A 15,225-nucleotide genomic window follows, 5' to 3' on the forward strand; every position below is an offset into this window, starting at 1 on the left:
GGGGATATGAGAGCGGGGACCTCTAGAGATTATATCGAATCTGAGGAGACTTATCCATTTCGCCTCCACCACTCACATCTGCTCGTGGCTGGTCTGTTCATATGATGTGAGTGCCCTTGAAAGGGGTTTTCTCTTTACCTTTACCACCATTCAAAGGTATGTATATTTATGTTAACTGTACATATATACTCTTGTGCCCTCTTGACTGCAAACTTGTATGTTATCCAGATATATATATATATATATATATAAATATATATATATATAGAGAAAATATAGAGTATATATATATATATATATATTATTGTACACGCCAACTAGGACATTAACTCTGCTTTTCTATAAAAGCGGCAGAAGACACAGGTTGAATCTTTCTTCTAGATTTCCCCTGATGATTGCTCCACCACCATTTTCAAAAATCTTTATTGCTGATCTAATAACGTCAGAGGGAACTGAAACTCATAATTAGGCCCTTAGTCTATAAACCATACGCTCTGTGTTACCTGCCCTTGGGAAGGATGTGGGGAGATTGTGGACAGCAATAAGTGGACTAAGAATAGAACAGGGCATTATTATGTATGACAGGTAGGCGCTGTGTAAGGGAAGTCATTCAATAACATTTGAAAAATGGGGGTCATGGAGGGAAGGGGGTCTGGATTTATTCAATATACAGAAGGTTTACTTTTTAAGGTAAGTGGTTGTGTTTGTATGAGATAATGGTCAGCAGATCAGCCTGAGATCAGATGTGTTTGAGTACTTCCTGCTACTTATAATCCACTATTGACCTGAAATCAATACGAGGTACTTCAGATTAAGATTTTTATGCAAAATATACAATCACTTTATAAGATAAGATATGTTGATATAGACTCAGTAGATAGAATTAGCTACTATGATACTGTAATGTATAATAACGTATCACTGAAAGGGGTGATTCTGATGCATTTAAGCATTAAAAGTACATTTCTGTACTGTAGTAAGATTTTAAATGCAAGACTTGCTCCTTTTATTGAAGTTAATGATCTGAATACTTCCTCCACTCATAGCAGAGATTTAATGTAAGAGCAGGTAGACCAGACTGTGTTTTTAAAGAAGAATTATGAGCAGAAATAAGCTTTTTGCAGGTGTTATTGACCTGCAGGGACCTTCTCACATCCCTCAAAAGAACTTTTGCCAAAACAATAATGCGTCCATAAAATACAGGCTGTAAATGTGGCACCTCTCTCCCGTGGGGGGTCAGACTGATGAGCACACTCTCCCTCTTTAGGTGGGAGGAGCGTGTTGCACTGGGACGATGCACGATGCAGCAGTCCCGTCAAAACGTCCAGGTCCTCCTCCGGCAGCCCGACCTCTGATACACCTGTGGTGAGCAGCACGACGCTTGGATTTTTTTCTTTATTTTACTTTTGCATTATAAACCAAATGGATCAAATATGACCGAAGCCGCTTGGAATCAGAGCGCCGGTGCGACATAGGTAAGGCAATTTTCTGGATGCCACAAGATAATTTCAGTTAATGAGTTTTTTTTTTTTTTGACATGGAAAAGCTGATGATTTGGAATTAAATTGCTCTTTTCTCTTTTTTCTGCTTGTGCGTAATGGATACGTTTTGGAGCAGACGCATTTGGTTCAGGTGCGTCAATTATTTCAAGGAGAAAACAGATAAGACAGGATTATTCTAATAATAATATTTAGATTTGCAGTGGGGGTGGTTTTCAACCTGGTAGCGTTACAGTAGTGGCATTATTAAACTCTCATGATATGATACTTAACTACACAGCTCAGAGCTCCAGACAAAAGACGTGCCTTTTCTTTTTTTTTTAAAAACATCTCTCTGAATTCTTCATTTAAGGTTTGTTTTGCTTTCATCAAATGAACTTTTGAGTAATGAGACATCTGTTTAGACAGAAAGAAAAAATGGCTTCTTCACACAAACGGAGCTCTCTTTGCGACTTAACCCGCTTTATATATTTTTTACAGGACAAAGAAAGGGGGTCTCGCTCGAAATTACGATGCATCTCACAGCGGTGGTCTTCTTTCTGGTCGTGACAGGCATCGCCAAAGGTAATGGGAGATTCTGATCAGTCCGCTGGGACATCTGACAGAGAAACAAAGAGAATCGATCCCATTCATAAAAAAAAAAGAAACTATCTGCGTGCAAAGAAAGTATACCGGATGAATATTTTATTGCTCTGAATGTTTCATGTGTTTTTTTTTATTTATTGTGATGAGTTCTGATGGAAACACGCTGCTGTCTTTTTCTTTCTCTCTCAAAAGGTTGGGAATGCAACGGGGGGTGCAACACAGAAAATGGGTTTTGTGAGAAGCCAGGGAAGTGCAGGTACTAAAAACAACCTCAGATTCCTGTGCACATGATAGAGCATATACCCTGCAGGTTTCTGCATGATTTCAATACATCACTGGAGCTGTAATTGTTCCTCCCAGTGCAATGACAATCCAGCCAACTGGATCATTCTGGGGGGTTTTTTTTCTACATTTGTTTGGCGCTTACTGTGTTAAGTCAACTGCCAAATCATCCCTTTGTTTGAACAGTAAAAATCATTGTTATCCTAGCAGATAACACAAAGGCTGTTGCCCAGTTTGAAATGTTTTCCTGGCAAATGATGCCGTATGTACACATGAGCCAAAATACCTGTATCCCATCACTGTTAGTATTTATGGAATTTAACCAATTACTGCATAATTAAACATGACTTTTACTTTAAGAGGAGGGGGAAAAAAAGCCCCAGTGAGGACAAGAGCAGGGCTACAAAGCTCTTTGGGTGGTATATTAATAGTTCAGGATTGTTCCCTTTTCCCCTCTTCCAGGTGCAAACCAGGGTGGCAAGGAGAGAACTGCAACCGGTGCGTGCCCTTCCCCGGCTGTCTGCACGGCACATGTGAGAAAGCATGGCAGTGTATCTGCGAGGAGGGCTGGGTGGGAAGCCTCTGTGACCAAGGTGAGTCTCATTAAACACACCGAGCATCTCTATCTGCCTTCTAACACCTCCTGACATGCCAGAGGTTAGGGTGAGTCACAGAGCCTCGGGGACGGACGTAGGTTGTCACTGAATGAAGACTGTGTCTGGAGAATACAGTTAGCTGTATTTTTAGACGGGCAGTTACAGTAGAGAAGATCTAACAAGGGGAAGAAAAAAAAAAAGATCCTTATGGAAAAAACTGGGTCAATGTTGAAAACCGAAGCCACAAAATAACAGAGCAGAGCTACTCGATATAAAGTGCTGCTTTTGTGCTCTTAAGCTCTTGTGCACATGAACGCAGACAAAAATGATGCACTGTGGCTGTGAAAATGTAATGTAGTGGTCTTTCAAACTATTGAAATAAAGCACTTGACTAATAATTCCTACATTGTTTAAAGTGAACATTATCAAGTACAAATTACCTGCTGCCCCTCAAGCGAAAGAGGAAACAAAGAGAAAAGATTAAAAGACAAAAGATTTTCTTTCTTTTTTTTTTTTTTTTTTTTTTTTTTTGCTTCTGGCTTAGTTTGACCTCCTTATCAGCGAACGCAGCACAACTCTCGTTCTGCTGGAGCATGTAAGCTGCTTTCCTGCGTGACATGGTTGGTTATGTTTCGCGGTTTTGTTCTTGGCGACAAGATGCATGCTGCGGTGTGAATGTGAGTGAGAGAGTGGAAACAAAAAGGCGAAGAGTAAGATCTAAAAACAGCATTTTTTTTTTTTTTTTAACAACAGATACTCGCCTGTGCTCATCCAGGCCTTGTGTTGGTAATGCCACCTGCATAGAGACAGGAGAGGGGGGATACCTGTGCATCTGTCCCCAGGGCTACACCGGTGAAAACTGCCAACTGAGGAAAGGACTTTGTCTCACAAATGGGTAGGAGCACCTTTTATGTGACTTTATATTTTAAGTAAAGGAATAGTCCAGCTCTTGCAGTTTTATCTCCACATGTTTATCATAATCAATACATGGTGCGATGTCTGTCAGCTCTCTCTGTATGGCTGAGGCAGCCAATCGAACTACCTAGCTCCTATTGGTGGGCGGTTAGCAGAGACAAAAAAATGATTTTTCTTCTTTTCCTTGCTCCACAAAACAAAGCCATTTCGGTTGTTGTGACTTGTAACAGACAGGCAGGAGGGTTTTTGCACATTTGTACGAAAACAAACAGAAACGCTTTGATACAATCCCTCCACAAACATGGCAATGCTGAAACGTGGGAACTGGCAAGTCTCCAACTTTGTGAAGAAAAACTCTGCCTGAACGCAGTTCTAGTTCATTATTTCTAGTCAGAGTGAGTTTCCTGGTGGCCAGCTCTGCGACACTGCATAACGGCAAACAACATGTTTGTGCTGATAGCGAGCAATAGCCACAAAAGAAATCTACACCTACATCTGGTTCAAGTGTGTTCATGTAATTTGCAACCGAAGAAGCTCTGACTCAGGACAAAAGAGGAGGCAGCAAATAGTTGTCAACACAACATTGCGACATTCATGACTTTTTAAGCTGATGTGGTCACTTGTTAGTGATATGGCCCTCGGTGATCTTTTAGCTCCATTTTTGGTCTCCACCAACACCTGAGGGAAATATCTGACTCTGTAGCTGCTAGATGCTCCTCTTTGTTCACCAGCATGTCATTAAGTGTAGCTGATGTTTAGCAGGTAGCATATAGTGGGTTTTTAGAGCTTTTTCACTGAAAAAAGACGCTGTGAGAGGGGTTAGATTGAACCAGAACACTAAAGCTGCACGCTCGACAGCTAAACAATGAGATTAAACTCCCAAGGGAAGCTGCAGAGTCAGGTGACTATTCTCTTAAGGTTAACGATTGTTTTCACATTGTCATTGATGCATTGTTTTTTTTTTTTTAAATATCCATTATAGATATAAGGACTGTGGAGACACTGACATAATACATAAGCATAATGTAAACTAGCATTAGCGTCATGTTCAGGCCGGCCTTTTCTTTGAGTGAGCAATTGCAAACTCAAATAAACATAGCCAAAACACAATTCTCCATAAATTTAGTTTTCATCTCAGACACACAAATCTTCTGATGTAGAAATAAGATATTTCAGAGAATGAATTACCCCGCTTCCATCATAAATACATCAGCAGCCATGTTTATTCTGCTCTTTCCCTTTTTGACAAGCAGACACCTTTATGCAGTAGCTGGCAGTGTGTACCTGGGCAGCATCATAAGCTTGCATCCCAATTCAGGAGCTTCATCCTTTCAAAAGTCATCGTTTCAAAAAAAAAGTGTACACCATAATCGCTCGACAAGGCTGTCAAACTTCTCTATAATAAATGTATTCAACCTGAAATTCAGCCTTCTCTTGCTGGTATGTGGAGGACACAACTGATGCTTTGCTTTGGTCAGTATTAAATGATTCAATCAGACAGGGAAATCTCATATTACCATTATCCATTTATTGGTAATTTGCCTTCAGGTGGTGATGAATGTGCTGATGAATTAAACAATTACAATTACCGTAAGAAGGCAATGCAGAACAATAATGTTTGCAAATGTTTGTTAAGAGCCTACAGTAGAATTGGCACACAGTTGAAGTGTGACAGAATTTCTGAGTAATGTAATTTTACAGACCACTGAAACAAACAAGTCATATTTCCAGAAGAAAAAAAACAAGAAAAAAACATGTTTTGCTTTTTGGTAAGAATCCAAAAGTAGCAGATCACTTCTTTAAGCTCTAGAAATCGCTGCATCGTCTGTTGGATTACAGTCAGGGCTGATCATCCTGCTGCCTGTCAGATACGCCTCTCTGGGGACACAGCTAGCTGACACAGCCGCCAGACTGTGAACACCACCGTGTTTGTTCGCCATCAGGGAGCCTTGTTATTGACGTGAACATACCTAAAATTCGATAGCCTACAGCTCAGTGTCAGTGAACTGACAGCTCTCCTCCTCCTCCTACCAAGGATTTGTTATTAAAATCATGTGAGTCTTATTATAATTTTCACAACGAGTTGAGCTTCACTTTCATGCTAGGGGAATTCGTCACCATTAAAAAGCCAACATGAGGTTTCATTAATCAGCTCCACTGTGAGACACCAGAGATGTCTAAAAAGTATGCCAGAGCTATTATTCCTTTGACTCACAGAAACAGAATGTTAGAGACTTGGGTAATTACACAAGCTACTATTAGAGATATTGATTATTTTTATGCTGGATTTTAGTCAGTACACTTTGTGAAGCATGGCTGCATTGATCAGATACACTACACATGTGGCTGCAGGATCATTACTACAGCGGCAAAGCAAAGACTTATTCTATACTTTCTATTTTATTTCTGTTTTCTGGTACAGATTTGTAATTAGCTGTAAATGAGCCGAATGCTGTTTTTCATTAGGGCTGGGCAAAATGACTGAAATTAATACTACAGGATAAATAAGTATATTGTTCTAGAGCTGAAACATTAGTTGACTGATTTGGTTGATGTCAGAAATCATCCACAGCAACTGAACTGATTAATTAAGTCATGCTTGAAGCAAAAGATTTCAGCAATTTACAGCCATTACCCTTGAGTCTCAATGAGCATGTTTCAGTAATTTATCTATCAATTAATAAAAGAAAAATGGATTATTCAAGATGAGAAAAATGTTATTTCACAAGATGTACAATGTAAATTTCAAATTGTGAAGGATAAAACTACATCAAAGCTAAAAGATTATTTAGATCTTCAAGGCATGCATCAGTTTTCAAGGACTGCAGCAGCCAAGTAAAAGCTTCCTGGTTATTGCATAATTATTAAAAGCAGAAGAAAAGGACAACAAAGATAATTTTAGATCTTTCAAGCAGTCTGAACTTGCCTTAACAAAAAAATTACAGTTGCACCGTGTAGCAGGGCTGCTTTCCTGGCAAAGTCTTGACAAATTAAGTGCTTTCAGTGGTCGCCCTCGAGAGCTGATATCTAAAAACAACCATGAATGATTAACAGTAGTTTTTCGGTGCAATTACTGTCTGGTCGACCTTAACTAATAATTCAAGATATTCTTAGTTTGAATTCAACATCCTAGAGGATTTGCCTCAGTTCTTTTTAAATGTAAGGAACATTTATTATCAGGGAGACACACTGTGTCACTGTGCTGTGGGAAACCATGAATTTGCAAAATGTCAGCTTTTCATGAGCACATAAAAACAGCCCTATTTTCAGCTTTGTGATAATTCATATACCGGTGAGTTCTTAAATGGTTTATTTAGACTTAGAAGTAAGGACATTTTGTCTACCTGTCCACCTTATCTAAGCCTCCATGAATCCTTGTGAATTATGAGACTTCTGTAGCCTCCTCTCTCTGAACCGGAACCAGTGTTTTCCATGCTAAAGGTATGTTAATCCTCTTGTGTGGCTGAGAAATGAAACAGGTGGCAACACCACCTGTTACACCTAATGTGATCATACCTCTGTTTAAAAACAAATGGCTCCAGGGGTGTGCTCTGGGGGACCTCATAAATTATGGACCTAGAAATTGTTGTATTAACACCCGGTTTAAAAAAACTACCTGTAGAATAGGATTAGAAGCTTTTGATGGCTGCTTCAGTGATGACTGATTTATAACCATGGGATAAAATGTGTTGCAGTAAAGCTGTGCAGTAGATAGGAAGCTTTATTTCCCCCTGATGTATATTCACATTGTGTTACTCTGTCCTCCAGCTCTCCTTGTCAGAATGGAGGCACATGTGCGGATGCGGATGGCTCAGCAGCTTACTCTTTCTGTTTATGTCCCCCTGGATTTTCTGGAGACTTCTGCGACATCAGTGTTGACAGCTGCCAGCCTAACCCCTGCCTCAACGGAGGCAACTGTACAAACCACGGCCTAGCTTTCACATGCGTCTGTCCGCATGGCTTCACTGGTTTCACTTGTAATGACACCACCAGCCTCTCCCCCTGCGCCGGCAGGCCCTGCGCCAACCGGGGCACATGTGTTGGTCAACCTGATGGAACCTTCCAGTGCATTTGCCAGAAATGGTTTACAGGACCCACATGTTCCCTGCAGCACAGGCCGAAGGCCAAGACCAAGCCGGTCAGTGCCAGACCTGTGGACCACAGAGTGTTTGCACTGACTCCGCAGCACTACTCCCTCCCCGCTCACACTTTCCACAAGCTTCTCAGACCGCCTGAGAGAGACCTGCTCAAGATAACCCTGAAGGAAACAGTCCACTCCCCCGGCGTCCTCGTCACCCATGGTCAGCTCGTCTGTTTCGGCATGTTGGCTCTGCTCACCTGCCTGGTCATCTTGGGCACTACAGGCATTGTGTTTTTTGGCCGCTGTGAGACGTGGCTGGCTAATGCCAAATACAGCCAGCTTGTCCGGCAGCAAAGAGAACACCTGCTGAGAGAAGCCGGCGGTGTGAGCCAGGAAGAACCGGAGCACTCAGTAAACATCATCCTGCCAGAGAAGATTAGACTCACCAGCTTTGGGAGACACTACACCTCCATCTGATTAAATTGTCTCTCCCTTCTCTCCTCTCTCCCTGTGGAAGGAGTTTAATATGAATATAAAAATAGCACGAAGCAAATACTATGACTGTTGTACAGTTGTGTTAATAAAATGTGAGATACTGGACTACACTGGATTATATTTGAATGTATAGTCTACTGGACTAAGTGGACAACCATGACGCTGGATTGTAAATGTACTTTTAATTGTACTGTTGAAAAATGACCCGTTAAAAATGTATGAAATTATAAAAGATGCTCTTCCAAATAGCACCTAGATGGCCGGTTAAAAAAAAAGATGTCATTGTGTTGTATTTGTTAAAGCCATTTTTGACTTCACAGCCATGGTTCATCTGCTTTGTTACATTTTGATCGGATAATAATGGGATTAATATTACAAAAGGAGAAATTATCTAATGATCTAAAAATAGCCTCTAACTATTTGTAATTCAAGTACTTGTACTGTTGATTTTTAATTTGTGAATAAATTATACTAAGATTTTAGACCAAAGCTGCCAACATGAATCGGTCAGACAGAAAATTAATCAGGAACTATTCTGATAATTCTCAAATGTGAGGATTTGCTACTTTTCTTTGTCTCGCGATATTAAACTGAATATTTTGGGGTTGTGGGATGTTTAACTAATTCTGACTAAATAAATAATCAGTTCAGAAAAGAATCAGCAGATTAATTAACAATAAAATAACTGTCTGTTGCAGCCCTAATCATCTCCATACAGCATACTGTGAATTTGCCAATTAATGCAAAAATCCATATTGTGAGTTTGTACAGTATGTGCAGTTAAAATGTGTAATTATATATTACTACATGGAACCCAAAAAGCTGTACTTTCAAATGCTGCAGGTGTTAACTCTGCAACACAAGATACTTCTCATGTAAAGGTATTGCTGTGCAGTCTGTACCAGGAGGTATTTTCTTCTCCCAAATACCAATTTTCTCTCTCTGCAGATGTGTCATTTTAGATGTTGAAGTGTTGAAGTTATATATGTAGGTGTGGGCCCTGTACTAAAGACACAGGTTGTTTCACAGTTCCTTTAAGAAATGCCACTTTCCATTTCACCATCTATGTGTGCAAGCCAAGAATATCTTTACACCTTCAGTCTTATTTGCAATTTGAGTTTTTTTCAGCTTTGCAAACACTGCTTCTTACTGCCGGTATTGGGATTTCACAGGTCGTGCACCGTGGTGCACATCTGAGCACTGAAATCAATACTGTTACATCGGTTCAATGTTACTGGCTCGTCTCATCATGCATGAGACAGCCACCTACTTTAAAAAAAGAAAAATGAGTCTATTGTTCAGTTAATATGTGGAGTATATTGCATGTAGAAATATTCAAATCTATCAACCTCTGACATCAGGATCATTGTGGTCACAGAGTGGGAGATGTTTTCAACTTCAGCCCCCGTTCAGCCTGTAAGGAGATTCTGTTAATGTGGTGCTTACTGTATGTTTATCACAGTTCTTTGTCAGGGTGCAATAGAGTTACATTTCAGGCTATGTTGTGCAGTGTAGAAGTAAAATTTTAAGGATTTAGGAAAGTGGCATTTCGACAAGGGAGCTGTGACTGTAACCATGCGGATTTTCTCAGTATTTATTTATTGTTGTACTTTGGCCAGATAATGTTTTGTTGTCTGTTCATTGCTTTTAATAAAACATATAAAACCATCTTATTTTGTCTGTTTCATCCTTTTCACAACTAAAAAAAAGACTCCATTGATTCCAGATTCATACTGAGTCTCTTTGTTGTTTGCTGCTGTTGTTTTCTCGACACAGCAAGCAGGTTGAGACATGATCAGATGCTTGGCAAGGCCAACACGTCAGATGTTTCACAGTGTGAAATCCAACCGATGCACATGCTGTATGCACCGCCACCTACCTGTTCAGAAATCGGTGGAACATCTGCTCTCCTGCTCTGTGATGCTTAATAAATTTCCCCTCAGGGCAAACTCGCTGATTATCAGCTGACTGATAACACCGGCTCTGTCAGCACTCCTCTACCTCCACTGTCCCCAGTGGTGTGACAATTTCAGATGACAGTCTCTGTCTCCACCTTGTGGTGCAAGCTATATACATCATAAAGACTGTAAGCTGCAAGATCTTGACGTAGAAACACAACTGAGTGAGTAGATCTGGGTAACTATCTGTCCCCTGTTGTTTCATCTTTTTTTTTTTTTTTCAAATTGCACTATGGTATCACTTGAAGGTAATGAATCAAAAAAATGAAAAGATATCTTAACAGCTCTGAAACATTGACATATTGTTGGATTTAGTTTAGTTTAGTAGTGCACCTATCTCTCTGTTTTCTTGAAGTTACACAACATCACATAATGATCTTTCCCTGTGTGATGCTGATTAGATGCCTAGTGAAAGTGGGTGCACTTATACCAGTAATTACATCAATCCATTCATCCATTTTCTGTAACGCTTATCCCTATAAAGGTCGCAGGTGCTGAAGCCGATCCCAGCTCGCATTGGGGAGGAGGCGGTGTACACCCTGGACCAGTCACCAGTTCATGACACAAAGAGACAAACTAGCATTCACACTCACCATTGGCAATTTAGAGTCCTGGTAATTACATATTTCACTAAATTATGTACTAATATAACTGATGAACGTGTAATTAGGGGATTTCTCTACCCGCTCATTTCTATCATGAACAAGGTGAGACATATTTGCTTCAGACTGTGACCTCTTTGCACACAGATTACAGTATTTAACCTTAAAATGGGACTCTCCGATGTCTGGCAAGATTGAGAGAGACCCGGGTCTGACCTCGCATTCAAAAATATTTCTATAACCACATGGTGAAATGATAAAAGCGTCAGAAAAGGTGGGACGATGAAGTGAATGCAAAGAGCAGTGACAGAGACTAATGGCATTTCCTGTCCCATCTGCTTTTTGTCACACTGCTGAGGTTCACCTGGCAAAATCAGTGTAACAAAACCAAGAGAAATGTGTGGACTGGAAAAGTCAATAAAGCAAGCACAGTTTGTTCACCTCACAGTGTCCTGAGAAGAGGTCTAGCCGGGCAACATTCATGAAAACACCTGTGAGGAATTTGAAAATCTAAATATTCAAAACGGTTTCCTCGATTCAGACACAGCTGTGTGTGCCAGATTGCCCTTGAAGCGTTCATGACTCATCAGAAAAAAACTGCTGCATAACACTTGAATGAATTTCCACTTGAACAATGAATCCGGTTCACTCTATGCATTACAACATATATAACACATAGTGTCATCTTACACGTGGACATATATTTAAAAAGTCCGGTGTGTAAGATTTAGGGTGTTACAGAATATAGCAAAAATTCAGCACACAATATTTACAACTAAGCTCCTATTCGAGTATAATCACCTGAAAATACATATTGTTGCCTTTTTCTTACCTTAGAATGAGTCTTGTATATCTACAGACAGAGCAGGTCCTCTTCCAAAGAGTCCGATGGGGCCTACGGTGGTTTTTGTGAGTTTCATGAGCCACTGCAGTTTCTCCTAGGGAGAACAATGAGGTGAGGGCTATTCAGTTGTTCTTTCAGATGTTACTTAATCTTGAACTCTTTGCCACCAACCACCGATGCAGCCTCTTGTAATCGAAGCTCATGTAGTCACCGAACACGACCACAAGGTGTCATCCATCTAAAAGGAGACAGTCGACGACTTCAGCCGGGGGTTCAGCATGAAGTGGTGCATTTTATATTTAATGTTGAGTATCTTACTTTTTTTTTCTTATATTTACATTTATCGAATTAACTAAACACTCATTAATATTCATATATATATTCAATATATAAAATACCTGGTTTCAGTATTGTTGTATTTATTATCTCTATTTAGTATCATTTTATACCAATACCCTTTGAAAAAAACAGTATAATGTATAGACCCAACAGTGTATCAGTGAAAGCAAAAAGCTGATTTTACAGCCAATGGTTCCTTGTTTCCATTTCGCTGGTCGTCTTCTGAGCAACAATAAAGACAGGAGTCAATGATGAATGCAGCCTGTCCCACATAACACATCATTTTCCACTTTGTTGCTATTTCAGTTCACCATTTGAGTGACAATCTGTGGGGGGTGAAGGCGATGGGGAGGTTTCTGCACCACATCCAACCATTTCTCAGCCCAGACTTGACTTTATTGGAAAATGTTTCGGAGACTCCTGCTGTGTTACAGCGTGTCCCTGACCTACAAAAACTAGCCTTAAAAATCACTGACAGTCCTGTAGATCTGATTATCTGGTAGCTGTTATATAAGTAAAAGGTGTTTAAATGTAAACTGTATGGTAATGACCATGGATCGCATATGGATTCCAATCTTCTCTTGATGCTTTAACTGGAAGCAGTGCACTAAACGCCTCTTACCGCAGCTAATTCAGTCAATACTTGTAAGAATGCTGTAACCAAGGCTCCAATAAAAGCTCCTGATTAAACCTCTATACATAACAGCACGTTCCGTTCTCTTACAATGTCGGTAATACTGAAAAAAAGTCCACAAAAGAGGCTCAGGAGGACAGTATAAAAAAGATTGTTTAAAGCATGGTTAAATGCTTACACATTAAACCAGAAATCACAGAGGTTTCATTGGAACCTTTTTGTGTGTTGAGGCCCCGGCTCCCCACTACCAGACATTCATACATAGAGTTATGACCCTATGGAGAGGAGAGGGGCCCTCACCTTTAAAGCTGAAAACCCACCTCAGCAGACCCGTTGTGTGCTCCCTCCGAGTCATAAAAACAAAACAGAGCAGCAAAAAATTAAATCTCTCCCACCAGCCTGAGACCCTTAACCCTTTGTTCCTGTTCGCCTCTCCTCTGACAGATGAAACTCAACATCCATGGAAAATCACACATGGAAAGAATCCAGATCAGATTCAGAGAATTCCAGGAGGGGTTTCTTTTCAGGGGTACACACAGGATACACTTAAAATGATATATTTCATTTAGACAGGTACCCCTCTGTACATAAATACTATATGTTTGTGTGTTAAATGTGTTCCAGATGAGCAGTAAAGTCACGGTAAAACCCTGCAGTCAACCCAGCACTGCATTTCCTAATGCTGCTAGACTTAGGAAATAATCTTTTCTCATTTTTTTGGCTTTTGACCTGCTGCAGACTGTATATGTATCGTCTATGATCAGCTCAGCCAAGATGACAAGATGATTTCTTTCCGTTTCCTGACATTTAGAGGCTACAAGAGGTCGAATTATCTATTCATTTTTTAAGAAAAAATAAATGAAAAGGAAAGATTAGACACCTGAAAAAGATTAATAGACTTTATGTAGCATCATTTCTTTGTGCTTTCCAATCTTTGACTGCCTCGTGTAGGGCTGCAGCTATCAATCTATTGACTTTAAATGGAGCGTATAATCATAGAAATCATCAGAAAACAGTAGATCACAAGGTGATGTCCTCAAATAGCCATTTTTGTATGACGAAAAGTCCAGAATCAAAAGAAGACGTACACTTATACAACAGAGAAAATCCACAAATCCTCATATTTGGGAAGCTGGAACCAGCAAATGTCTTGAACTTTTGCTTGAACGATTAATTCATTATCAAAACTGTTGAGTTAATTTTAAGTAATCAACTGTTTTCTGTAGATTGACTGATCAGTGAATTTCAGCTTTAGTCTTATGACCCTTTAAGAGGTCCCCACGACACCCAAGGTGGAAACCATCTCTTCATGTGTGAACATAATGTGTCAGGAAGTAGAACTGATGAAATCTGGAAGGACATGACCTTTATTTCTACTGCTGTCCCTCAGATACATAGAAAGGATCTTGTTTTCCTGACCTATAACAAAAGCTTTCTCTCATTTCTGTCGACTTTATTATAACTACTAAATTCCAACATCCAGTGATATTTATAGCAGATGAGCTGACTCAAATTTGTTTCAAAGCTGTGATTCATAAGCACTGTTTTCTGGTCAAGTTTCCCACTTTAACAACAATGAACATCCTTGTGTTGTCACTATATTTGAATTACTAAAGCCCTGTTGTGTTTACAGTGATTTATCTACTGGTTGTGACTTTACCTCCCTGCTGGAGGAGATGGCTTAATATTCCAAAGTTGACTATGAATAATGGCTTTGTGAATGCCAGAGAGACAAGAGACCAAAGAATCTGATTAGATTTTGCTCCATTTACAGGTTGTATCAGCGTTACTATCTCGTTTTCTTACTTATCTGTGTCTGATGCGTTGCCCTCTCTTGCATCGTGACTCGTGTTTGAAGCCACAGAGGGGATTTTCCTCCACTTTGGCATAGAGTACAAAGCTGAATGAAATGCTTTTACATGAATACTAACACTAACATGGTGATTTTCATGGTATTTAGTGTATGTTTATGGAGGCTCGACAAAGCACCAATTGAGCGTTAAATCCCCACAGGAACTTACAGATATCTACGTACAGAGTTAAATGCCATCACACCTAACACTGTGTTTCTGCTCTGGGATTGGCGTGCTAAGCCCTGAAAGCATTTGCGGTTTAGACCCTTATAGGTGGATATATAACTCAGTATAATAGGATCAAGTGTGATTATCCTCATTTAATTGTGGGAGGTCAAAGGCTTAGGAAGGGGCTGTAAAGAACAAAGCTCAGCTTTTTCACCGCAGTTTTAATAATCATTATACGTGCAGTTTTAAAGGTGTCAGACAACTAATCTGACACTAGATATTTCTATTATGATTGCAGAGCCCAAACACGTCAGCAGGACGTAGCTGACTTTAGGAAAGACTTAAACATTTTGCTGTGTGAAAAAGACTGCCGA

At 39.9% G+C, this 15,225-nt stretch overlaps 1 protein-coding gene across 3 annotated transcripts; it reads left to right on the forward strand.

Annotated features, from left to right (window-relative positions):
- Positions 1–1,268: 1,268 nt before the first annotated feature.
- Positions 1,269–9,002, forward strand: dlk1 (delta like non-canonical Notch ligand 1). 3 transcript variants are annotated; one of them, XM_019279043.2, is made up of 7 exons: positions 1,269–1,475; positions 1,618–1,632; positions 1,980–2,063; positions 2,277–2,340; positions 2,829–2,959; positions 3,716–3,857; positions 7,646–9,002. In XM_019279043.2, the coding sequence occupies exons 3-7, from the start codon at positions 2,012–2,014 to the stop codon at positions 8,433–8,435; spliced, it is 1,179 nt and encodes a 392-aa protein (XP_019134588.1). In that variant the 5' UTR covers positions 1,269–1,475; positions 1,618–1,632; positions 1,980–2,011; the 3' UTR covers positions 8,436–9,002. The 3 variants fall into 3 exon arrangements, with proteins under 3 accessions (XP_019134588.1, XP_019134589.1, XP_010755284.1); XM_019279044.2 differs by having other exon boundaries at positions 1,270–1,475; positions 1,615–1,632; XM_010756982.3 differs by lacking the exon at positions 1,618–1,632 and having other exon boundaries at positions 1,270–1,475.
- Positions 9,003–15,225: the final 6,223 nt, after the last annotated feature.

This window comes from Larimichthys crocea, chromosome XXIV (genome assembly GCF_000972845.2).
Source record: "Larimichthys crocea isolate SSNF chromosome XXIV, L_crocea_2.0, whole genome shotgun sequence".
NCBI lineage: Eukaryota > Metazoa > Chordata > Actinopteri > Sciaenidae > Larimichthys > Larimichthys crocea.